General features: G+C 52.0%; 1 protein-coding gene across 3 annotated transcripts in view; it reads left to right on the top strand.

The window, feature by feature from the left end:
- SFXN5 (sideroflexin 5) overlaps positions 1-24,278 on the top strand; it is a 94,614-nt gene that overhangs the window by 49,553 nt on the left and 20,783 nt on the right. For all 3 annotated transcript variants that reach the window (XM_081877165.1, XM_081877164.1, XM_081877163.1), the window contains 6 exons: positions 260-316; positions 1,100-1,165; positions 3,596-3,686; positions 6,454-6,569; positions 10,792-10,877; positions 18,168-18,285. In XM_081877165.1, coding sequence (XP_081733291.1) covers positions 260-316; positions 1,100-1,165; positions 3,596-3,686; positions 6,454-6,569; positions 10,792-10,877; positions 18,168-18,285 — 534 coding nt within the window. The remainder of the gene's footprint in view (positions 1-259; positions 317-1,099; positions 1,166-3,595; positions 3,687-6,453; positions 6,570-10,791; positions 10,878-18,167; positions 18,286-24,278) is intronic.

Raw genomic sequence — 24,278 nt, 5'->3', positions numbered from 1 at the left:
GTGTGTGTGTGCATGCGAGAGAACAAGGGAGAGAGTGCTGTATCTGCTGTGGATACATAACACCATTGTCTGGATTTGATAACGAAAACTTCCCTTCCCTGCGGTAGCCATAATTGGAAATGCTGCTTTCCTGCATGTTTGCTATAACTCCTTCTTTTCAGCAATTGTGCTGCTGCTGCCTGCCCACCCGCCCTCTCCCTCGTTCTCTCTCTCTTTTAACCAGCTGTTTGTTCCTGTTTCTTTCTGTTTTGTCATTTAGTGGTTGAATCAGAGCCACAATGCCTGTGTCAACTATGCAAACCGAAATGCGACAAAGGTGAGCCATTTTCAAGGAAGCTGATGTAAGTTTCTCCCCTGGAAAGCGCTTGGCCTGCACCTCTGGCCCCCACCTGGTCCCACTGGCCAGAGGCTCCTGGATCAGAGCATCAGCTCCCAGAGATCTTCCCGAGGAGATTCTGCTGCCCTGGGCTGTTGTGATTGACAGGAGGCTCAGTTGCCGTGGATTGGATGAAACAGCTCAGGGATGGCGCAGGGTCAGAGCCCCGCCACTTACGCCATCCCTGAGACCTGCAATGGATTGCCTTGTTATATCTTTCAGTTCTGTTCATTTCCTCTTATCCTGTTTGTGGGCCCCAGTGGTTTTTGTGCTCTTGTGGGGACCCCTTCCTTGGCGCTTCTGCAGCGTGCGCACAAGTCAGAACAGGTGGGGCACAAGTTCCCCATGTTTCCAGGGACACCAGTGCACAGGGGCACTCTCCCTGGCACTGGCAAAGTCCCATCTCTTCCCTCAATCTGCACACACACAGCTATGCCCAGAGCATGCCTGGAGGACGCCATGTTCTTCCTCTTGTATGAATTTTATTGTTATTCATGTTTTTATACTGGAATTTATGCTGCTTTTACAATTAAGTGTTTTAAATTTGTCGTTAGCCGCCCTGAGCCCAGTTTTGGTATTTTTGGTATAAATAAAATATTATTATTATTATTATTATTATTATTATTATTATTATTATTATTATTATTAATTTGCAGTCCCTGTGAGCTGGGCTTCAGGTGGCATGTTCTGGCTGACACGTTGCTTTTCTTCTTCTTCCTGCAGCCTTCTCCAACGTCCAAGTTCATCCAGGGCTACTTGGGAGCTGTCATAAGTGCTGTCTCGATCGCAGTGGGTAACCCTTTCGTCTTCTCTCTGTCGGTGTGCTCTGACCGCTGGGCACCTGGGCAAAGACCTAGCTCTGGGCCCAGCCCCTCTGCATGGCCTCCTCTGCCGGCTGGCACACTGTGCCTTTGCACCTGGCGCCTCGCAGGAGGCACTGCCAGCCGTGGCTGCGCCCTGGTCACTTGACAATGCCTCCCCATTGCCAGGGCTAGCCATTATTCAGTTCCTTTGCACTGCTAGCTCTCAATGGGTGAGAAGAGTCTTGCCCTGGAGAACAGGGTATGTGATTATGTTCCTCAAACAGGTGTTTATGCCACACCTTTTGTTCGAAAAAGGAAGATGTTGCGGGCTGGAAGAGAGAGAGAGAGAGAATGGCCTGCTTCTTTCTTCCCCAGATTCGAAGGCCTTAGGCCTCATTAAATGCACTCTGATGTCAATTAGCAGCAAATCACCTCCTAGGGTGATCCCATTAGGACTAGATGACCTGAAAACAAGTGCCATTCCCCACCTCCCAGTGGTCTGCAAAAGATCTTGTATTAATTAAAACCAGGTCTCTCCCCCCCCCCTGCAAATGCACAGCCTGCCCTAGGCGGCAGACAGAATGCAGGGGGCCACTGGTGTCAGAAGAGGGCCTGGAGGGCCAATGAGCAGCTCTGAGAAGGGTTTCCAGGTCATGGTTCTTGCCCAGAAGAGCGGCAGCTGCAGACGTCATTTACAACAATAAGCAGTTTAGAAAAGTCAAGAAGCGTCCAAGATCCATGCATAGGGGGCTTGTGAGTCAGCTGCATAAGAAGGTGAGGATTCTGTAGCACAGCCTTCCCCAACCTGGTGCCCCCCAGATGTTTTGGACTACGTCTGGGACGCATAGAAGGCGTTGTCTATCTGGAGAGCACCTGTTTGGCAAAAAGCTGCTGTAGCCCATACGCCAAATCTGTAGGGCAGGAATGGGGGACTGGATCTGGCCCACAGGATGGGCACTTCCTTCCGTCACCTCTGCCAGGCCACCTCTGCCAGGTGCATGGGGGAAACCCCCATCTCTTAATCCTTGCCCCTGTCTGTCTCTGCTTCCTGTGGCCTCTGGCAGTTCTCCTTCAGAGCCTAGCAGGCGACGTTTCTGAGTCTGCAGATACAGAGGTCAGGGTTGGCGTGGATTCAGGGAATGAGAAGGCAGTTGGGGCACCTCTTGCAAATGCCTCCCCCTCTTTTCTCCTTTTCTAGGTGGCCCCAAACTCCGCAGCAATGACACACCCAAGGGCCCCATGGAGGGCCGATGGTGGGGGATGGCAGTCTGTGCAGCTGCCTGCTTCCTCACCCCCCTTCCCTGCCCCTGTAAATTCACTGCCAGGTTCTCTTCTAGGCTCCTTTTCTGCTGCCTGTCGTCCGCTGCCCCCTTCTCTCTCCACCCCGGCCATTACACCCCCACAGCGACACCATTTTTCACCCTCCTGTCTAGGTGAGGGCACCCCTGTGGCTTTCCCTAATGCCTGCTCCTTCGCCTTGATAATTGTTTGCGAGGAGGAGGAGCAGCGCACAGGGGCTGCCTTGTCAGCCTGCAAATTTGCTGCGATAGCCCATAATCAGGTTGAGATGAAGAAGGAGGCCACCCACCGCCCTCGGCCCTCCTGCGGCCCCTTAGGAAGGAGCCCTCCCGCCTGGGGTGGGCTGGCCTCTGGGGGCCAGTCCTTTCAGCCCCACGGGCCCTGGTCTGGCCTTTACACCTTTGTGATGCGAACCTCAAAACAATGGTCTCTCCTCAAGCCCTAAATCCTGCCTCTCTCTCCCCCCCCAACACCTCAAAGCCCCCTGTGCGGGAGGAGACCCTAGTAGGCACCCCCCCACACACACTTTCCTGCTTCTGGCCTGGGAGAATAAACACACACAGATAACGCAAGAAACTTCTGTAAAATTATTTCCATTCCTTGAATCTTGCTCCCAAGTTGAGGATCTGGGAGGCTGGATTTCAGCTCCTGTCAACATACGGATTGCTATTTGAAACATAGTAGATTTTAACATTTGATTGTTTTAACTGCATGTCGTTTGAACTGTGCAGATCTCCCAGAGGAGGTTGTTCATTGATTAATTAGAATGACCGATTAAAATGATTCCGTGTTAGGAGCTGGCAGGGTCACAGAAAGTAAAACCTCTGGTTGTGATCAGAGTTACCCCAGCAGTAGATGCTGGGCTTGTTTTGCTATCTATTGCTATTTTACTGATGGCTTTTCTTGGTATTTTTGGTTTTAAATGTTGTATGTACATTCGCACCCCCCTTTTTTTAGTGACCTTATTGTGTTTTATGTAAACTGCTTAGGTACTTTGCATATTAAGCGGTCTGTGAATATTACCGATGGTGGTGGCCTGTGGGGTTGGGCTGTGGCTGCTCTGCCCCCCCCCCAGCTCTCCTCAAGGCTTCTTTGCCCCCCCTTCCTTCTCCTGCAGGTGGGCCTTAACGTTCTGATCCAGAGAGCTAATCAGTTTACTCCGGCCACCCGGCTCCTGATCCAGAGATTTGTGCCATTCCCCGCTGTAGGTAAGGGGGTGCATACTTTCCCCTCTTTCTCTGCTTCCGTAGAGAAAATGGGCTTCCATGGTGCACTTGGAAGGGCTGTCCCCAAAGTCCCATTTACGATTCGATACAATAATCTTTATTGTCATTGTCCCATACAGAACAACGAAATTGAAAAAATCTGCATAAGACATTCAAAAACCAACAAGCCTGCTATCCCTGCTATCCCAACCTGCTTAGCCCCCTAAAAACTCTGGTACCCCATAGAGACTCCTTATACTGCATTTAAAACCAAAATCGCATTTGGGTAGAAACTGTTTCTCAGGCGGCTGGTCCTAGTCTTTATAACCCTGGACCTTCTTCCAGAAGTCAGAAGCTGAAAGAGATCATTTCCGGGCTGCGCACTATCCTGCGCTATCTCTGCAGCTTTCTTATGGCACCTGGAAGCATAGATTTGATCCAAGGTGGGAAGAGTGCACCCAATTATTTGGCCCAGAGTACAAATTTGCATATGCTAATTTATACGTAAAGGTGCAAATTTCTACCCGTTTTCAGAGGGAAAAGCAAAATCTGGCTTCATCTTGCTGTTGGGGCTTAATTTACCTCTGGTCGACTTAAGAAGATGGAAGAGCCAGAACTCCTAGCTCCATAGGAAAGGGCTCACTCAAATTAAGAAAAATGAATATAGCAAAAGAAGATCTTTCTTTTAGCTTTTCCCTGCATCTGCCTGGGTTATTGGTATTGGTTATTGGTTTGTTTTACGAAAAACAGGAATTAAAAAAAGCTATTTTAAAAATACAGTGTGTGGCTGGGGTTTCATGGGCGCTGGCCACCCGATGGCAAGGAAAACAAATTGAATTGGGTGGCTTTGCAAGGGAATTGGACCGATTGACGGTGGATGAGGCTGTGCTGTGCTGTGTCACAGGCAGCCTTTCTGTAAGTGCCAGCCCGTGGCTGGAGAGCGCCAGTGGGAGGGAGTTGTGGCTGTGGGGCCCAAGCCTGACTTGTGGGCTCTTCCCATTGGGGCATCTGGTTGTTCTCTGTGGGAAATAGGGTGCTGGGTGCCAGGTAGGCCCCCTTGCTCCACCTGCAGCTGGGCTCTTTAGCAGGCACTTGTGTAAGAAAGAGTCATCCTTGTTGCATCTCACGATGCTGGTGAGGGGGTGCTGGTGAGGATTCCATCACTGTATGCAGGAGGCAGGCAGGGGGAGAGGGATGCTTACCTGAACCAGGTGTGTCTCTGGACACCTTTGCACCTGGGGGATGGATGGGGAAAGGTGGCCTCTTTGTTCTCTGTGCATGGCACTTTGAGCAGGAGGAGGAGGAAGAAGAAAAATAGGAATGACCTTCCTTATGTTGCGGAAATTTTTAGATCAGATGGGCCCCTTTTGAGCCGTTCATCAAGAGATCAGCAGCACCAACAAGAAAATGTTTCGGATTGTGGACTAAGCCCACTGGCCCCAGCAGCCAGGGCGAGGGGGGATCTCTGTCAGGTTGTTCTATTATTATGCCAAGGTGTTAAGAGAAGGAGCTTAAACTGGAGTCAGAATTGATTGAGGGCCGGCAATTAATTTGCTCAGCCCTTCATTAGTTCTCTGCTTCTTTTATTTGTGTACTGACATGCTTAATGGTGTGCCAGGACTCTGGCCATCTTCCTGCTAATTGCCGCTTTGTTATTCTGGGGGCCGGAATCTCTTGCATCAGAATCCTGGGCAAACCAGTTAATTAAACTTTCTGTTGTGAAAATATAGGCTTTGAAGATTTGCCTGAAATGCCCGCCGATCAGGCTGGGCTAGGCGGAACCAGGCCAAGGCAAGAGGTAGTCGGAGGGACTGGTCTGGTCCGCTGTCAGAAAGTTCTCCCTAACATTTAGTCGGAAGAACCGACTGACGCTAAGAGCTAATTCTCCATCTAAGATTCATGCGTTGCAGGAGGTTGGACTGGATTACCCTTGGGAGCCCCTTCCAACCCTACAATGTATGGCTCTATAATGAACTGATTTTAGAAGGCTGTATTATTTTAGTGTTGTTAGCCGCTCTGAGCCTGACTTCGGCTGGGGAGGGCGGGATATACCCGTATTTTTCACTCTATAAGACGCACCAGACCACAAGATGCACCTAGTTTTTGGAGGAGGAAAACAAGAAAAAAAATATTCTGAATCTCAGAAGCCAGAACAGCAAGAGGGATCGCTGCGCAGTGAAAGCTGTTCAGGCTTCTGGGATAGCTGCGCAGCCTGCATTCGCTCCATAAGATGCACACACATTTCCCCTTCCTTTTTAGGAAGGAAAAAGTGAGTCTTATAGAGCAAAAAATACGGTAAATATTATTATTATTATTATTATTATTATTATTATTATTATTATTATTATAAGATTCTGGGGCTCCTAAATGCAGTTAGTGAGCGGGAAGAGGCTGTGGCAGAGAGCAGCCCAGAATATGAGGCAGAAGCAGAGAAGGGTCAAGAGGCAGAGTAGAGGCAGGCTGCTGAAGAAGCCAAGGGGTCTCCTCCTGTGCGTCTAGCTCTCCTCCACCCTGGTCTCCCAGAACCTGAAGCGGTATGAAGAGGGTGGAGCAAAGGCCGAGAAGGCATCAGAGTCTCTGATTGCTTGGGGAGCAGAAGGCTCCTTAGGTCTCTTCCTCCTCCTGTCTGCCTCATCAGGGCAAGGTCTACTGGGAAGAGATGCTGGGCTCACGAAGCCTGAGCTGTTTCGTTTCTTTGAATAAAGAGTTCCCTTCATGGCACGGCCTGATCCTGACTGCCGCTTGCACTCTCCTTTTCTTCCCCTCGCAGCCAGTGCCAATATTTGCAACGTGGTCCTGATGAGACACACGGAGCTGGAGGAGGGGATCGACGTCCTGGACAGCGATGGGAACAGGGTCGGGTCTTCCAGAATTGCTGCCAAACATGTAGGTGCTGTGGGATTCCCTTGGGTGAATCAGGATTGCTTTGGCCCGTGGATTCATGCACTGGGAGGGTTGTGGGGTGGGGTAGGCCAAGAAGGATGGAGGAGGAGGAATCCACAGAATGCAGATTCCAAAGCAGACTCACTTGATCTGATCCAGGCAAGCCACACCAGGACCCCACGTCAGAACCCGCAGTCCTGCAGGTCCATGATTGATTGATGGATGGATTGATGACATTTCTGTGCCACGTTCCAGTCAGACAAATCCCAACACGGCTTACAAAACAATAAATGACAATAGCATAATAGAGCATCACAGGTACAGCAAAAATCATATTATGTATAATTAACAAATCCATAAAACATAATCTATAAAACAGCATTTACAAAACAGCAACTTAAAAATATGCTGAACGCCATTATGTTCACATGCATGCACACGCAATCACGCTCCCCCCCCCCCAAATAGCTCAAAATCGATCACTCTGTTCAGTCTACTCAGTCCGTTAAAGGACCCCTGCACATCCATCGTCCAGGAGGACTCTGATCCAATGGAAATAACAGAGCTAGACGTTGACCTATTATGCAGTGGTCCAAGGGCCCAATCGCTGCCTCTGCCCTTCTTAAAACTCTTTCTCTCTCCACACACACTTTTAGAAGGATCCGAAAATCATCGAGCCTCCCTGCCTAGGAGTGTTTAGCACGCAAATCTTCCTGTCACCTGGTTTTATTTTTATTTTTTATTTATTTGAATCCACACACACACCCCGTTCTCCAGGCAGCCATGTTTCTTGCCCACCCGCCGCCTGGTACAATTCCCTCTGAGAGCGAGGGAACATCAGCAGGTCCTGTCGCTCCCAGGGAAAGGGCCTGCGAGCAGCTGGAGGTTTCTGTTTATTTATTTAAAAATATTTCTATGCCACTATTTCATAGTGGGAGAGAGGGGCGTTATTGGTTTGCTTCCCCCCACCTTGTTTTCATTATGTATTTTGGGGTGGGTGTTCCTTGTATTTTTATGTTGTGAACTGCCCTGAGATGAAAGGTGGTTTACTTACTTACTTACTGTCAGAGCTGGCCGAGGTCCCAGCTCACAAAGGACCAACGCCAGTTCTTGTTATATACAAAAGTCTTTATTGAAGTTCAGTTTCGATTTCAAAGCCGCGGCGCGCAGCTCTACGTCTCAACTCTAGACCGCTGAAGCTCCGTCTGAATCTCCTCCCCCCAGACACCAGTTCAAGACTCTAGCCTTGCTCCACCTCTTCCTTTGCTCTTTCCTCCTCTGGGCCCGCCTGTCCGCTGGGGTCTCGCCCTTTCTAGACTCTTCTGACGCTGAGTCCCCTGAGTCTTCCCCCTGCCTCCGGCAGGCTTTAGGACCTGGTTCCCAATCTGGGTTTTCTGCTGTCCCGCGCGCCTGTACATTTGAACTTGGCGCGCGCCCAGCCGGCAACCTTCCTTCTGACCGTTTCACTGCTCCTGTCACTGCTTCCCCCCTGGGGGGGGGTAGCTGGACCTGACTTCCCCTCCGTTCCCTCACTCTCCAATAGAGGCGTGGTCAGCCCTGACTCATCTTCTCTCCCTACTGGAGAAGACGCTGGCCCTGATTCATGGGACTCTTCCCCCCCACTCCGCTCTGGTGGGGGAACTGGTCCTGATCTCCCGCTGCTGCTTTGGGAGTCCCCGCTGGCCCCTTGCTTCTGGTGCGTCCCCCCTGGGACCCCCCTTGCCCTGGCCATCGGCGCCCCCCTCTGGGAATCTTCTGAATCGCTGGAGAAGCTCATGGAATCTCTCGGGCCACTGTCATACTCCCCTACGCTGCCCTCAGATTCTTCCCCTTCACTCTCCGTTTCCTCTCTCCCCTGTGTCTCTGCTCCTGAGCCCCTGACACTTACTTACTTAAATAAATAAATAAATAAACAAACAAACATCAAAGTGATTTACAGTAAGGCATAAAGCCATACAATGAAAACCATAAAAAACTAATACCAGACATTAGCTAGCCTCTGGGGAAGGGTGTATTCTTGACCTGCATAGGCCTAGCAGAATGGGAAAGTTTTCAGCGGGCGTATAAAAGTCTGCACAGAAGGTGCCAGCTGAGTCTCTAGTGGCAGGGAGTTCCACAAGCCAAGGCTCCATTCTTTGTTGTCCGACGGGCCTGGCCAGCCTTTACACGTGAGGCTCCCCCTGCCTGCAGAGGGTGTCAGGCGGCAGGTCGAAAGGGCAGCCTGCGGGAGCTTTCCTTTTGCATCCCCCCCCCCACGCATTCTAGCCAGACAGAAAGAAGAGCGTCTTTTCTGAGCCATGTGCCGTTGCCCCCGCAGCCCCCTCTGGTGGGCCTGTGCAGCCAGAGCAGCAACGGAGGAGCAAAGCGCTCTTATCTCTGCGCTTCCAGATGCCCCTTTTGCTCCGCTCTGCAGTTGTCCAGGAAGAACAGGAGAACCTCACCTGCAGCTCCAGGCTGGCAGAGAAAACACACAGCTTTATTTTTAATTTTTTTAATTTTAAAAAAGTGAGTGGGAGGAAACTGCAGGACTTTTTAACCCCCGCCTTCCTGGAATTCATTAGCAACTGCCTCTGGAAAGATGTGCCAGCTGTTTCCAGGCTGCCTCCAACACCTGGCTGGTTTCCTTAGGAGCCTCCTGAACTCCGCCATCTGGGACTTTCCCTGTCTTCTTTTCCTTGGCGCTTCTGCATCCCAAGCTTGTGCCTGAGAAAACCCACGGGAAGCACAGGCGCTTTTGACTGACTTTGCCAAGGGTGGTAATAATAATAATAATAATAATAATAATAATAATAATAATATATAGTCATACCTCGGGATGAATACTCTTCAGCTTAAATATTTTCGGGTTGCACTCCGCGGCGACCCGGCAGTAACGGAGCGCGTTACTTCTGGGTTTCGCCGCTCGCGCATGCGCAGATGCTCAAAATGATGTCACGCGCATGCGTGGAAGCAGCGAAACGCGACCCATGCATGCGCAGACGTGCAGTTGCGTCTTATGTTCGGTTCAGGATGCGAACGGGGCTGCGGAACGGATCCCGTTCGCATCCAGAGGTACCACTGTATTTATATGCCACTCATCTGAATAATCAGTCAGATGGGTGGCATAATAATAATAATAATAATAATAATAATAATAATAATAATATATTTGCCATTGTGTTGGGTGGAGGGTCCAAGCCCAAAATAAACCTCTTCTGGCCCCTTTTGCCTTAGCAGAGGACTGACACCTGTCCGATGAGAATCCACGCAATCTCTTTGAGGAAGTCACATGACTGCCACGCAGGCCTCCTGCTGCTCCTTTGCCCCAAACCACAGCCTCCCAAGGCTGCTTTTTATTTTTATAAGCGCTGGGCTTTGCTGTGTGTGATGCGGAGTTTACTGCTCACTCGCTGGTGCTGCCTGAAGCCATCTGCTCTCCAGGCACCATGGTGGGTTTCACTTTTGCTCAGTCCTGCCTTTCTTGAACTTTGGCGAGGAGGGGGCAGGAGGGGAATCCTGCTGTGGACCCGGGTGGAAGCGGGATAGGATGCTCTGTCCCCCTCACTCACCCAGCCTTTTGTTTCTGTAGCGTGAGACCAGGACTGAGCTGAGGGTGGCCATTGGCAGCCCTGGCCCCTGGAGCAATAAAACACACGCCAAGCCCCCACAAAGGGTAGCAGCTTGAAAAGCTTTGGGGCGAAGGCTCTATGGAGTTTGGGTTGCAGCCTGAGCATGTTCAGTGCTCAAGTGCCCACACTGCTGGCGTCTTGTTTGGTAGGCAGAAATGGCTCTGTTACAGGTGCCACATAATATTGCTGTTGACATCTGTCTATCTTGAGAGACAATGGAGTTCGCCTCCTGGGGTGAAGTCAAACTGCCCCGTTAGCACACGCCAGGGCAGTGTGTCTCTTGCCCGAAACCAAAAAACATGATTTTAGTATTGTATGTATGATGTAAAGACTATATTTAAAGAAACAGACACTTGATGGAATATAAATGTCTTGTTCTTCTGCTTTGCCTTTGGGAAGTTCTGTAGAATTGCGCATGCAGAATTGTGTGCGATGAGTTTCTGTATTATTATGCTGTATTATTTTACTGTTGTTAGCCACTCTGAGCCCGGCTTCGGCTGGGGAGGGCGGGATATAAATAAAATGTTATTTTTTTTTATTATTATTATTCTACTTCAGCCTGCGCTCGAAGTAACTGTTTCTCTTTCTTCTGGTCCCCTTCCCCCCCCCCCCCCCAGGCACTGCTAGAGACGGCTCTGACCAGAGTGGTCCTACCGATGCCTATACTGGTTCTACCTCCCATCGTCATGTCTCTACTGGAAAAGTAAGTGGCGGCCGTCTGGGGTGGGGCGAGGGGCGATGCTCAGAAAGGAAGGAGGGAAGGAACTCCCCTCCCCTACATGGCCGGGATCAGAGGAGTGGTGGCATGCCCACAAGAGCAAAGGGCACTCTAGAACCATGTGAAGGGACCCCCAAGGGACATCTAGTCCAACCCCCTGCAATACAGGAACTGCCACTTTCCTAACTTACTCCGGGATGGTGGCAGCCGCTGCCCCACAGAGCCCTTTCCAGAGACTGCCACAGAGCAGCCCATTTCGTTCTTGATCATTGAATTGTAGAGGTGGAAGGGACCCCTCAGGATCATCTAGTCCAACCCGCCGTTCAGTGCAGGAATCACAGTTTGACAACCCCAACAGACGGCCACCCAACCTCTTGAGAACCTCCAAGGATGGAGACTCTGCCACCTTCCGAGGGACATCAAAGCTCCCTGCTGCCTGCTGTTGAGGCTGAGCGAGCGCTTGGATCAGGGCCTCCCAAGGAGGGAATGGCTGGGAAGGGAGGTGAACCCAGAACCACAGCCCCTTTTAGGTCCTGCAGCGGCCTTTCCCAGCCTACTGCCCTCCAGAAACTGGGGGCTCCATCTCCCACCAGCCCCTGCCCTTCTGTTAAGAGCAACGGGAGCTTTCCCCCAGGGTCTTTCTGCCTGGAGTGGGGTCTTTCTGGGCCCTCCTTTGCCCAGCCATGTCTTGCTCAGGGAAGCCTGTGCCAGCCAGCCACGGAAGGCCCAAGGTCCCCTTGCACTGTTCCTTGACAGGCAGCATGGAAGGTGACGCGTTTTGAAAGTAAATTATCATTACAAATAGTTCCATCATTTTGAAGCAAGTATTAATTAAACCTCCTTAATTAGCTGACTGATTGAAATCTGAAATGGGCAGAGAGCCAGGAGACGACTTCTGAGGGAAGGAGTCAGCCAGTGCAGAAACCACACCTAATGGATGAGCTGGAAGTGCCCCCCCTGCCCCACGTGCCAGATGTGGTTAAACTGGAGTGAGAGAGAAGTGCGCTCTTGACAATGCCCAGAGGCACTCTTCACGCGCCCAGGGGCTGAGACCCGGCGTCCTAGGATTTGCCCTGAAAAAGAAGCATGTTTCGCTTTATTGGTTACTTAACAAAATTTACGCCTAATCCCCACCCCCCGCAAAAAACAACAACCCCAAAGTGGGTTGTATAAATAATGGGAAACATTCCTAAGAAAATGCAAGTAAAATCAACCAGACTCTTACAAACAATTTTGGAGAATCTGCTGTGAGGCACAGCTGGTGCAAGTGGGTCTGCTGGACCAGGCCAGTGGCAGGTCTAGTCCAGGATCCTGTTCTCCCAGTGGCTGACCAGATGCCCCAGTGGGAAACCTGCAAGCAGGACTGAAGCACAAGAGCAATTCTCGCCTTCTGGGGTTTCCAGCAACTGGAGCAGCTCCCATTTCTCAGCTGTTGGGGGTTGGTGTGATCTTCCTGGATTTAAGATCAGCACAGATCCTGATGATCCTTGCAGTGGTGAAGGTGGGGGCGGGTCTCTGCTTGGACCCAGCAGCCCCTCCCTCCTTCCAGGCCCCCTCCCTTTACCTCTCTCCATCTGGAGGCACCCATGGCCTCCTCTGTCTCTCCCAGGCTTCTTGGCGTCCCTCCTCCTCTTTCCCTCCCGCTGCGCATTTCAGCTCCCGGAGACGCTGTTCCTTGTTCTCCAGGCTGCTGCATGTTGTTCCCACTGGCGGGCTTCTCTCCTGCGGCTCCGACACTCCAGGGAAGCTCCCGGCCCAGCCAGGCAACGTCTATTTCGAGCCCAGCCTGGTGATGCTCAAGCTGCAAGGCCGCAACCTTCCCCGCAAGCCCCGTGCGTTGACGCTTGCGTAGAAATCAGGAGGCTCCTATTTGAGGAAGCCACCACATCACGTGTGGGGAGTCCAGGTCCAGGATATAACAGGGAAATCAGTCTCATGGATCTCCCTGTGAATGGTTCCAAGATCAAAGAATAGGAGAGTTGAGAGGGACCCTGAGGGTCATCTAGTCCAACCCTCGACAAGGCAGGGATCACAGCTGACGAATCCCTGGTCACCCAACCACCATTTAAAAACCTCCAAGGAAGGAGAGCCCTCTTCCTTCCAAGGGAATCTGTTCCACTGCAAGTAAATGAAGAATCAGATGAAGCATTTCCATCTTGAAGAAGTCTATGCTTATTCATTAGCTGCAGTCCTCCATCTCAAGAGGAGTTTCTGGTGGGGAACCTCAGGCCAAAACCGGACCACCATCCCCTCTGTCTGGCCCTCAGCCCTCTCCCCCAGCCACATCCTTCCCCATGCCACCCCCCAAGTGCTTCTGCCTGGCTGGAATGTGTCCCTGAACACTGCTTGGGCCTCAGGATGGAGGACAGAAGCTTACCTGGTTCTTCGCAGGTGAAGCCTAATTCATTGCTCCGCCCACCACTGGCATGGCCCCCTCCCCAAGGTTGTCCAGAAGGGAATGTGGGCTCAAAAGCTCTCTTGCCCCCCTCGCAGGAATTCAGTCCCAAGGAGTCCTGTGCGGTTTGGGGTATGTGTGTGTACCCCAACTTCTTCCTGATGCCACAGGGTTTAGACCCCTGTGCTGTTTCTGTGTTCTAGATAACTTCCTGTGCTCCTTGCTGGCAGCCTGCGATTCCTGCACTGCGGTAGGTTTTAGCTAGGTGGCTCCTTGGGTCTCTTCCACCTCAATAATTCTGTGATTCCAGCCCTGCAGCAGCTGCTTCTGTCCACACGGGTCTTTGCTGGCTCTCCAGCCAGCGGTCTGTGGGGAAGGTCCACCTGGTGCCCTGTGCCCTCTCGCCCACCCTGCCCCTTTGCCAGCTTCTCCCCGCCTCAGAATCGAGGCATCGGTGGCAGCTCTGTTTAATATAAACATGACACTTTCCCGCCCCGCCCCGAATCTGTCAGTTTGGGAGCCTTCGGTTAGCTCCTGTCATATTTAGTTTAGCATCTCACACCTTCTCGGAGGCAAGTGCCATTCTGGAGCACGAAACCCGCTAACTCCTTTGGAGTTCCGAGAGCAACTTCCATATGGAAGACTTTGCAGAGCCCCCTGAAAACGCCGGCAGCCAGCTGCCACATTATGCAAAATGCGAACCGCAATTGGCGACGTGCTGAAAGTTGAATGAAGGTGTATTTGCAAGATCTGCGATGCGCTGTGTCTGTGGAGCAGGTGTACTGTCTGCATAACTTTTTGTATGTGTGTCATCGTAGAGGAAGCAGAGACTAGGAGGCCTTCCGATTTTAGACTCGCTTGCCACCCACAGCAGTCTTAGGTCTTGTCAGGACCTGCAGCAAGGGCCAAAGCCTGGCAGGAGCAAGCCTTCCAGGCAGCGGTGCTGAGGATCAGAGTGGGAATCACTAGCCGCTGGGAGCACTTGCAAGAAAACAGGTGCCCAGCACAGCGCAGGCACCAGCAAAGAGTTTCTGGATGGGTAGATTGAGTTAATCTGAGGCAGTTAAAATCAGCCAAGGAAAAGGGGAGATTTAAATCCAGTTTCCCACATCACATATTTCGCAAACAGTGGTGGACATATGACCATAACCATGTGAATTTACAAAAAAAAAGGAGAGCATTATTTACACTGTTGCTTTGTTCTTACAACCAGACATTGCATCTCTTTGTTCTACCCATTGATGGAGTTTATGAAAACTAAGAATATAAGGATAGCCTTCTGGATCAGGCCAGTGGCCCATCCAGTCCAGTGTCCTCTTCTCACGGGGCCAACCAGGTGTCCCTATGGGAAAACCCACAGGCAGGATCCTTTTCCAGGTATTCGGAAGCATTGTTGCCTCTCGGCTGTGCAGGCAGAGCAGAGCATCCCTCTCCCCCATGAATACTCCCTCTTGAATCTGCATGATCCTGCATCACCGAGTAGAAGCTCCACACTGGTGCCTGTTTTATACATGGTCAAAGTCACAGGTCTGCCAGCACTGTCACTGCTCCAAAGATCCTCGTGGATCTTTGTGGTTTTTAAATGACATGCCAACAAAACAACAAATCACAGTGTGCCTCTGTGAACACAGAGGTGGCCTGTGATTTGATTACAGTTTTCAGGGGAATCCATTGTCACAATCAGGGAATCTTTAAGGATCTGTGCTGGATCCATGTGGTTGTGCCATCGGGTGAGCTATGTGTGTGCCAAACTCAGAATCTGTTATTTTACTGACCCAATGAAAAATGAAAACTTTACTTTAGTGGTAGTCTTTGAGGATCCCATATAAAAACCATGCACATTCAAGAGGACCAGTTGTTGTTGTTTTTTAACTGGATTTGACTTCGTGTCAAGTTGTGGCTTGCCGCTTCCCCATGGCAGCCATATTTGTGGCAGTGCCCACAACACTTTTTCAAAGCATCAGATATGCCACAGGCTCAAAAAAGAAAAAAGGGGAAACAGAGATGTGGGGCAAACCTTGGGGGCAAGGTGGCCACACTGGGGTCTCCTCCTCCTCCTCCTCCTCTGCTACCAGATCTAGGCAGGAGGCTGACCTGGTCCATTTGCCATCCTGGATGTTGCTGCCTTTGCAATTCTGCATCTTCTTCTGCATTTCCACCAGAGAAATCATGGCCCCCAGATCTGTGCTCTGCATCCATGCTGCCGGACTTTTCCTAACTCTTAAAGCATCAAATTCACTGGGGGTGCCTCTGCTAACAAGGCAGCGGCCGAATCCCAGAGGCAACAAGTGTGGGGAGGCAGTTCCCCCGAAGGACGCAGCCTTGCCCCGCTTCCCCTCTGGGGCGGCCGTTTGGGGCTTGCTGCCGTCGGGAGAGCCGAGATCTGAAGGCCGGGATCGGGCGGCCCTGGCGGTTAATTGTGAGTCATTTAGGCTGAACTTTACAAATGGTAGGATCTGAGTTCCCAATTAAGACATTGCACTTCATGTGTTAATTAAGGCTTTTTCTTTAAATCAGGCCACAACTCCTCTTAATTAGGAGGCTATAGCCATTGTAATTTGAACTGGTCTGAGTTTAAAAACACCCATGGCGGAAGTCGCACCTGGGAGCCGCAGCCAGCGAACACTCTAAATTGGTTTCGTTCCCTGGCGGTGATTATGAGGAGCCCAGCAGGGCCGTAATTAGAAGGGTGCAGCCTTGGGGGGGGGAGCAGGAGGGGGCTGAGCGAGGAACGGGCGCTGCCATGGCTCCCAGCGAGGTGGCATGGGCCAGTTTCTCAGCACCAGAGCATGCCTTGAGCGCATGGAAAGTGCTTCTTCAGGCTTTGAGCCCAAGGAAGTCCTGCTTTGCACAGCACATGAACTATGGAACTCCCTGCCGCAGGAAGACAAATTCATGGAGGAGAGGGCCATCGATGGCTACTAGCCACAGTGGCCATGCTCTGCTTCCACAGTCGGAGGCAGCCATGCTTCTGATTATCAGTTGCTGGAAACCGCTGGCGGGGAGAGGGCTCTTGTGTTCAAATCCTGGCTGCAGATTTCCCACAGCCACTGTGGGAAGAGGATGCTGGCCTAGAGGGGCTGCTGGCCTGATCCTGCTAGCTCTCCTTAGGTTCTTTAAGCACCAGCTCTGGCGCATTGTGGAGGCCCAGATGCGCAGTTGCTGTGGTGCTGCTTGGGAATGCTTGACGTTGCTCAGGGGGACACTATCAGAGAGCCCGTGTGACCTAGTGGCTAGAGTGTCAGACTAGGACCTGGAAGAGACCAGGGTTCAAACCCTCCCTTGGCCACGAAGCACAACCTTGGACCAGTCGCTGTCTCTCAGCCTGACCAGCCTCCTCCTCATATAACCCTCACAAAACTATGAAGGCCAAGGTCATCCATGGCAAGGGCACCGGCAAGACCAACAGCTGGGGCTTTGTCGGGTTCAAGGTTGTTGTGGGGGTTAAATGGGGAGGAGAAGGACTATGTATGTAAATTTGAGCTCCCTGGAGAAGAAGTGGTCTATAAATTTGGGGGGGGGGTGCACCTTAGCTAACTTAACGAACAGGGAGGGCAAGGAGATGGGCAAATTCTAGATGTGCAACAGGAACAGAGGGGTTAACTCCAGTCCGCTTGGTGCCATTCACACAGCCACATTGATTCTCTTTTCAAAGCACAGGCAAACTGTGGATGCAAGTTGGGTTTAGCTAGCCACCAGGAGATGGCAGGTTGGGCTGCAAAGCAGAGACGCTGTCACAGGGATCTCTTCAGCAGGTGCCACGCTCTGCCTGCCCAGCCCCACATGCTGTCACAGACTGGCTGGGCAAAGAGGAGTGGTGGAACGCGCACCAGCCGGGGAACCCCCATGGGAACTCCCGGAGGAAGACGGCTCAGAGCCAGGGGACTTTTGGTGGGAAACAGAGGAGACGTCAGGGGGAGAAGATAGGGAGGAGGTGCCGGATGCTGAAGGGGCAACAGGGTTTAGTGAGAAGGAAGAGCCCGTGACAGGGAGCGGTTCAGACGCTGAGGCTGAAGCAGAGGAGCGGGGTCCAGAGACTGCTGTAGAAACCAGGGAGCCTCCCTCTCGGGCTGTGACAAGTTCCCATCTCCTCTGGTCTCGAAGAACTCACAGGGTAATGAGAAGAGCAGAACAGAGACCAGAGGTGCACAGACACAGTTTGAGACTGCTTGGGAAACATCTGGGAGAGGAGGAGCCTTAGAGAGGGTGGAAGACAGGGACCTTCAGTCTCAGCAACTGCTCCCTAGAGGCAAGACCTGCTGGGAAGCATGCTGAGACCACTAGGCCGAGTTGCCTGTTTGGTTTCTTGACTCAAGAGTAAACTTCACTGACAGCAGAGATCTGCTTCCTTTCTTGCTGACCTGCATCTGACTCCAGCCCTGACTCCAGCTCCGTATGGCTGTGGGGCCAGCTGACATGCCCTTCAGTGGCCCAGGGAGCTGGGGAGGAGGAATTGTGGGGAGCAAGGTGTGCAGAGTCCCGGGAGGCACACAGTGGGAAGAAAGCCTTGGCAGAGGCCTCCAGCCACGAGGGCAACCCTCTCCTTCCACTGCTGGAGGAGTTGGATGCCTCTGAGCCCCACCTGGCTGGGGGTCATCTGGCTGGCCAGCTTGAGAACAGGGTGTTGGACCCCACCTTTGGCCCATCCACCTGCAGCCGCAAGGCTCTCCCGGCCCCCTCATGTTCAGTCCATGCCTCTCTCCGCACCAACAAGCCCTCGCAATGTATACCTGAGATTCTGTGCAGCTGCGTCGATCCCACTTTGCAGGCAGGTGTTGCTGGGCCAAGGGGGCAGGGGAGGTGGCGGTGGTTGGGGGGGGGAGGAGGGATCCTCCCTGCTGCGCTTGCTGGTCTCACGACAACAGCCCTCCTTCTTGCAGATCGGCTCTCCTGCGGTCGCGGCCCCGGATGGCCCTCCCCGTGCAGAGCCTTGTGTGCCTTGCTGCCTTCGGCCTGGCGCTGCCCCTGGCCATCAGCCTCTTCCCGCAGATGTCTGAGGTCAGTGTCACAACCGCCTCCCTCCTCGCGACGGGCGGATGGGCGGAAGGGAGCAGGCTGGGGTGGAAGGACCTGTGCTCTGTGGAGGCATTCTGCATGTGCTCAGGGGGACCTTGTGCTTTCTGATTATTTTGTGTCCTGGATCCATTGCCATCTACCAAGGGTCTGTTTCAGGGGTTGACAGCACGACAGCCATGGGCCCTTGAGGTTTTCCCCGGCACCCAGGAAACCTCTGAGTGCCCCGTTCCCTGCCCCCTTGGCCATAAGTTGCTGAGGGCGGCTACCTTTTTCCTCCCTTGACAAACACAAAGAGCTGAAGGAAGACACTCCTTTCCCTCTTCCCCTTTCAGCTCTTTGTGCTTTTAAAAGTTCAGATTAATACTGCTGGATCTGACATTTTCTCAGATCTTTTGGAAAATCCAGCTTGGTGTGTTTGTGCTCATGCACACTTTCTCTCCTTCTGTATCTCTCTCTGTGTGTAGGGGTGATCTGGGGCAAGGAGGAGAGAAATGACCAGAGTGGGGGGCACCATTGCCTCCCACCCAAAATCCAAATGTGCCCACGGTCCTGAGAACTGTTGTGGCCTTGAACTTTTGGGTGCCTAAGGTGTGGCAAGCAACTCTCGCTCTCTCTTCCTCTCCTGCCACGGTCCCACTGCCTCTCTGTACCTGTGTGATGTGGGTGCCTCGTGGGTCCCATCACAGACTCAAACTTTGCTTATAGGTGATCAAAACAAGTAGAAGGAGGGGGACACAGAAGGGGTGCCTGCCACCCCAGTGGCAGCTTTGAGACATGCTTCTCCTAAATGCCATTATTTGGGGAGACCCCCTGCCCTCTTTTAACCAGGAGCACCATGTTAGTTGACCGTTGGTTTTAGAGGGTTACCAAAAGGACGTGTGCGAAACACTCGGAATGCTGAGGACGTGTGCGAAACACTCGGAATGCTGAGGATGATGTTGAGGATTTTCTCTGTTTGCAAGGTGCAGACTGAATGTGGGAGAGGCTGTGGGAGGGAGCCTTGCAGAAAAACCCGGCAGAGGGTGTCTCCTTGGCTGTCCCTGAAGTGTGGCACTGGCCCTCCCTCACCACTGCGGGACCCACCCCCCAATGCACAGCAGGCACAAGCTGAGCCTGGGTGTTGGGCATGCTGGAAAGAAGAAAGTATCCAGAAAGGCAGTGGGGAAGGAATCAGGCCCCAATGCTTCTCCCCACAGGGCGTGTGTCCTCCATTCCCAACTCCTCACCCATCCCCACCAAGATCTCCGCAGGAGGGGGTCAGGGCTGCTCTATCCCACATCTCTTTGCAAGTCCTTTGTGGGTTGCGTCTCTGGTAGTGAACGGGGTCATTTCTGGTCACTTTGCCTACCTGGTGGTCCAAGTGGTCCATTGCAGCCCCCCCCACTGTCCTGCCTTGGGGGGCCCAGTTGCACCAGCTTCAGTGCTGCTGCAGCAGTGAGGACCATCTTGAGAGAAGGATGTTCCACAAAAGGGGTCCATGCTGGTTGGTGAGGCCCCCTAGGAGACCTGCAGGCAGACTTGAAGGTCTTTTTGGTGATGGCTCCTTCAGAGTCAAGGCTTGGTGTGACTGTGACCCTTCCGGAACAACAATATGTCTGCTGTATTTGATTTACATGCTTGGTTTTAGGGTTCTTGCGTTGAATAGCTTTCGTCTGTTGCTTTAGGTCACCCTGGGGACCTTTGGGTGGATGGGCAGAATGGTGATGATGATGATAATAATTCTTAAAAATGGAAAGGGGGAGTTGAGACGGTGAGCCCAGAGTGTGTGCCGGTGGGGCAGACGGCAGAGAAGTTGTTCAGAAGAACCACCTGGCAGGTGCAGGTACCAGGTGTGGCTAACCAGATGCCCCGAGGGGAAACCAGCAAGCAAGAGCTGAGCAGGACTCTCCCTTCCCGCAGTCTCCAGCAGCTGAGATTCCTAAGCGTTGCTGCCTCCAGCCGTGGAGCAGAGCCATCCTGGCTAGTGGTCATTGTGGCCTGTAGCCACACATCGCCTTGTCCTCCATGCAGCTCCCCAGTCTCACGTTCTGCTAGGACCCCTGCCTTTGGGGGCCAAGGCTTGGAGGCTGCCCATTCTGGAGTCCTGAGCACCAGCTCAAAGAGCCCTCTCACCCAGACGTGCGTGGGGCACCTTGACTGCCAGGCTGGTGCCAGGCTCTGGCCTGAAGAGGGAGGCCTTGAGGGATGGCGTGAGGCTGGGAGCCTCTCTCCTCCTCCCCCCCCCCCCCGGTTTGGATGGGAGACAAGCTGTCTCTGCGGATGGGGGTTTGCTCCCAGCTGAAATTCTGTTCCCTGCACAGGCTTCCTTCTGGATCTCCAGGCCAGGAGGGGGGAGGGAGGGAGGGAGGGAGGGGGGAATAGCTCCCTCTTCCCCAATCTGTTGGAGCCGCCATCTTGCTGGCAGGGCGCCATTGGAAAAGCAAAAGGTTAATGAGCTAATAATTTGCGGCAGTGGGGGTGGGATTGCAGCAGTGGCAGCAGCCGCAGCGGCAGGGAGAGAGGATGACAGTGAACCAGCAATTACTAATTAGATGCAGTTTAACAGGAGGAGCAAGTGACATCTCCTCTTCACCAACTGTCAATAATTAGCGGATCTGGTGAGGCTGAAATGTGTCCACAGTTAAAAGGCTGCTTTTTAATGGAAGGGGAGGGGGAGGGACTCGATAAAAAGAGCTGCACGGAGGTCACTGCCATGGTCCCCAAGAAAGATCTCCCAATCAGGCAGGGTGACAAGGATCCTCTGGGAGCTGCTGCTGTCTGGGGTGGGTGGCAGAGATGGCCCCCGTGGGAGAGGAAGCCGGGGGGGGGGGCATTGGTTAAACTATGGAACTCATTCCTGCAGGAGACAGTGGCGGCCACCAGTGGATGGCTTTCAAGGCAGATGAGACCCATTGATGGAGGAGGAGAGGGCTATGGATGTCTACTAGCTATGTTTGGAGGCAGTGATGCTTCTGCAGGCTGGTTGCTGGAATCTCCGGGAGGGGAGAGGGCTCGGGCTGGGATATTGCATGCTGGTTTCCCATGGGGGCATTGGCTGGCCACTGTGAAGCCAGGAGGCTGGACTAGATGGGTCATAACACTTGTGATGTAGAAATATTATTTAATTATTTATTTATTTATTTATTTATTTATTTATTTATTTATTTATTTATTTATTTATACCCCGCCCATCTGGCTGGGTTTCCCCAGCCACTCTGGGCGGCTTCCAACAGAACACTAAAATACAATAACCTATTAAACATTAAAAGCTTCCCTAAACAGGGCTGCCTTCAGATGTCTTCTAAAAGTCAGATAGTTGCTTATTTCCTTGACATCTGATGGGAGGGCGTTCCACAGGGCGGGTGCCACTACCGAGAAGGCCCTCTTCCTGGTTCCCTATAACCTCACTTCTCGCAGGGAGGGAATCGCCAGAAGCCCCTCGGCACTGGACCTCAATGTCTGGGCTGAACGATGGGGGTGGAGACGCTCCTTCAGGTCTACTGGGCCTTTGAGGCCGTTTAGGGCTTTAAAGGTCAGCACCAACACTTTGAATTGTGCTCAGAAATGTACTGTGGACAAAATGGAGAGACTTGGATGATGAAATAACATGCAGTTGAAAAAGTTGACATTGGGACCCATGGATGGAGGGGAAGGTGGGAAGTCTAGGGATTCGGAGAAATCTCTAAATATGGATATGTATTTGGTAATGTTATAATTCCATACTTGTAAAATCAAATAAAAACTATTTCCATAGATGGGCCATTGGTCGGATCCAGCAGCCACTTCTGACTTTGGCTGTGAATGCAAGGCCAGGCGTGGATCTGTGGCTCAGGCCTTGCTTAAATGAACTGGAGCTGCACAAGAGCAGAGCAGGCATTTTCTCAAGGACCTCGGGGTGGTGTGCCTGGGTCTTCCCCCTCTCCCTGTTTCCTTCTTGCAACAACCCTGCAAGGGAGATTGTGTTGAGAGACAGACGGGCCGGCTCAAGGCCACCCAATGAGCTTCATGGCTGAGCCGGGACTGCAACCTGCCTTTCCCAGCCAGTCCTAGTCCAACACTCCCACCGCTGAACTGCACTGCCTCTCTTCTGCTGGTGGTGGCGCTCTTGTGCAGCTTCAGTCCACCTCCATTGTGCAGGAGAGCAGTGACCAGGGTGAATCCTTGCGTGTGGGTGTGTGGATGAGGACTGTAGCTCTGTGGTGGAGAATCGGCTTTGCATTCAGAAGGTCCCTGGTTCCATCCCCAATGAGATTTCCTCCTGGAAACCCTGGAGAGCCACTGCTGCTGGCCAGAGTGAGCAGTACTACACTGGGGGAGGGGGGAGGCAATGGTCTATAGACTATAGACCACAAAGGTTATTTATCCACAAAGGGCATCTATCCACTGGTAGGTGGGTAGCTCAATCAGAGCATGAGACTCTTAATCTCAGGGTCATGGATTCGAAATCCATACTGGGCAAAAGATGCCTGCATTGCAGGGGGTTGGACTAGATGACCCTTGGGGTCCCTTCCAATTCTACAATTCTATACTATGGCAAACCTAGACAGCATCTTAAAAAGCAGAGACATCACCTTGCAGACAAAGGTCTGTATAGTTCAAGCTATGGTTTTCCCAGTAGTGATGTATGGAAGTGAGAGCTGGACCATAAAGAAGGCTGATCGTCGAAGAATTGATGCTTTTGAATTCTGGTGCTGGAGGAGACTCTTGAGAGTCCCATGGACTGCAAGAAGATCAAACCTCTCCATTCTGAAGGAAATCAGCCCTGAGTGCTCACTGGAAGGACAGATTGTGAAGCTGAGGCTCCAAGACTTTGGCCACCTCAGGAGAAGAGAAGACTCCCTGGAAAAGACCCTGATGTTGGGAAAGATGGAGGGCAGAAGGAGAAGGGGACGACAGAGGACGAGATGGTGGGACAGTGTTCTCGAAGCTACCAGCATGAGGGAGGCAGCGGAAGACAGGAGTGCCTGGCGTGCTCTGGTCCAGGGGGTCACGAAGAGTCGGACACCACTAAATAACTAAACAACAACAACAAATTTATTTGTGTAGCCGAAGCTATGAAAAACTAAATACATAGAACAGAATAAAATGCATTATGCAGTTAAAATAATTATAAAAACCAAGCATTCTGTCAGATTAACTTTTCACCCCACAAGCCTTCCTTCTTAAAACTGCGTCTCCGAGGGCAAAGCAAGCCACTCTTCCAGAAGTGTTGGGGTAACCTCTCCCCTGATGAAAAGTTAGAGACCCACTCAGTCTCCCAGCTGGGGAATTTAACTCTTTGAGCAAGGCTGCTCTTAAGTCCTTGTGGATTGGACAAACCAGTAAGTTGTGGGGTGAATCTTCAGGCAGTTTGCCTCCTCCCCATGGGCAAACTCTCTTCATAAGGGACCGGGCGATGGAGTCCTTCAAGTGTGGCAGAGCGTGTGGACTGGAGCCGCAGCGTTGCCAAGGCTTTTCTCATTTGACCCGTATGATGCTGACCGCACAGTGGGGCCGAGGGGTCTGAATGAGTAGTTTGGCATACCAAGGGGCACATAGGAGGCAGAAGTGTGATCGGCACAAAAGCCATGTTTTAAAATATGAGAGTTCATGTGGCTAGATGCCAAATCAGTCTGTCAAGCTTAGTGTCAAAAACTGGGTTCTCTAACTCCCGTGCTTCTTTCTCTTGCCAGTAGTCAAAGTCTTTCAAACCACAATTCCACAAGCCCAGCTAGAGTCCAGGCATTTTATTCTGCAGAGTTCTTACTCTGACTGTCATTTAGCAATGTTGGGTGGGGTGGGGGGGAGACTTGATAAACTCCCCTGAAAAATTCTTGGACATTTCAAGAGGACACGATGGCCTTTGGCTGTTTCCCATGCATTTGTGTTTGTGTATAGATACATCTTCGTTCTTTTTAATATTTTGCCACCACATTTCCGGTCTTGCCCCTGGGGCCATGAGGTCCAGAAACACTTTGGAAAGCGAAGACGTCTTGCTCTCGAAAGCCTCAGAAGAA

This window comes from Podarcis erhardii (genome assembly GCF_964252035.2).
Source record: "Podarcis erhardii genome assembly, chromosome: 9".
Classification (NCBI taxonomy): Eukaryota; Metazoa; Chordata; class Lepidosauria; order Squamata; family Lacertidae; genus Podarcis; species Podarcis erhardii.
Note: the sequence above shows the minus strand (reverse complement) of the source record. Positions and strands in the feature narration are given on the sequence as shown.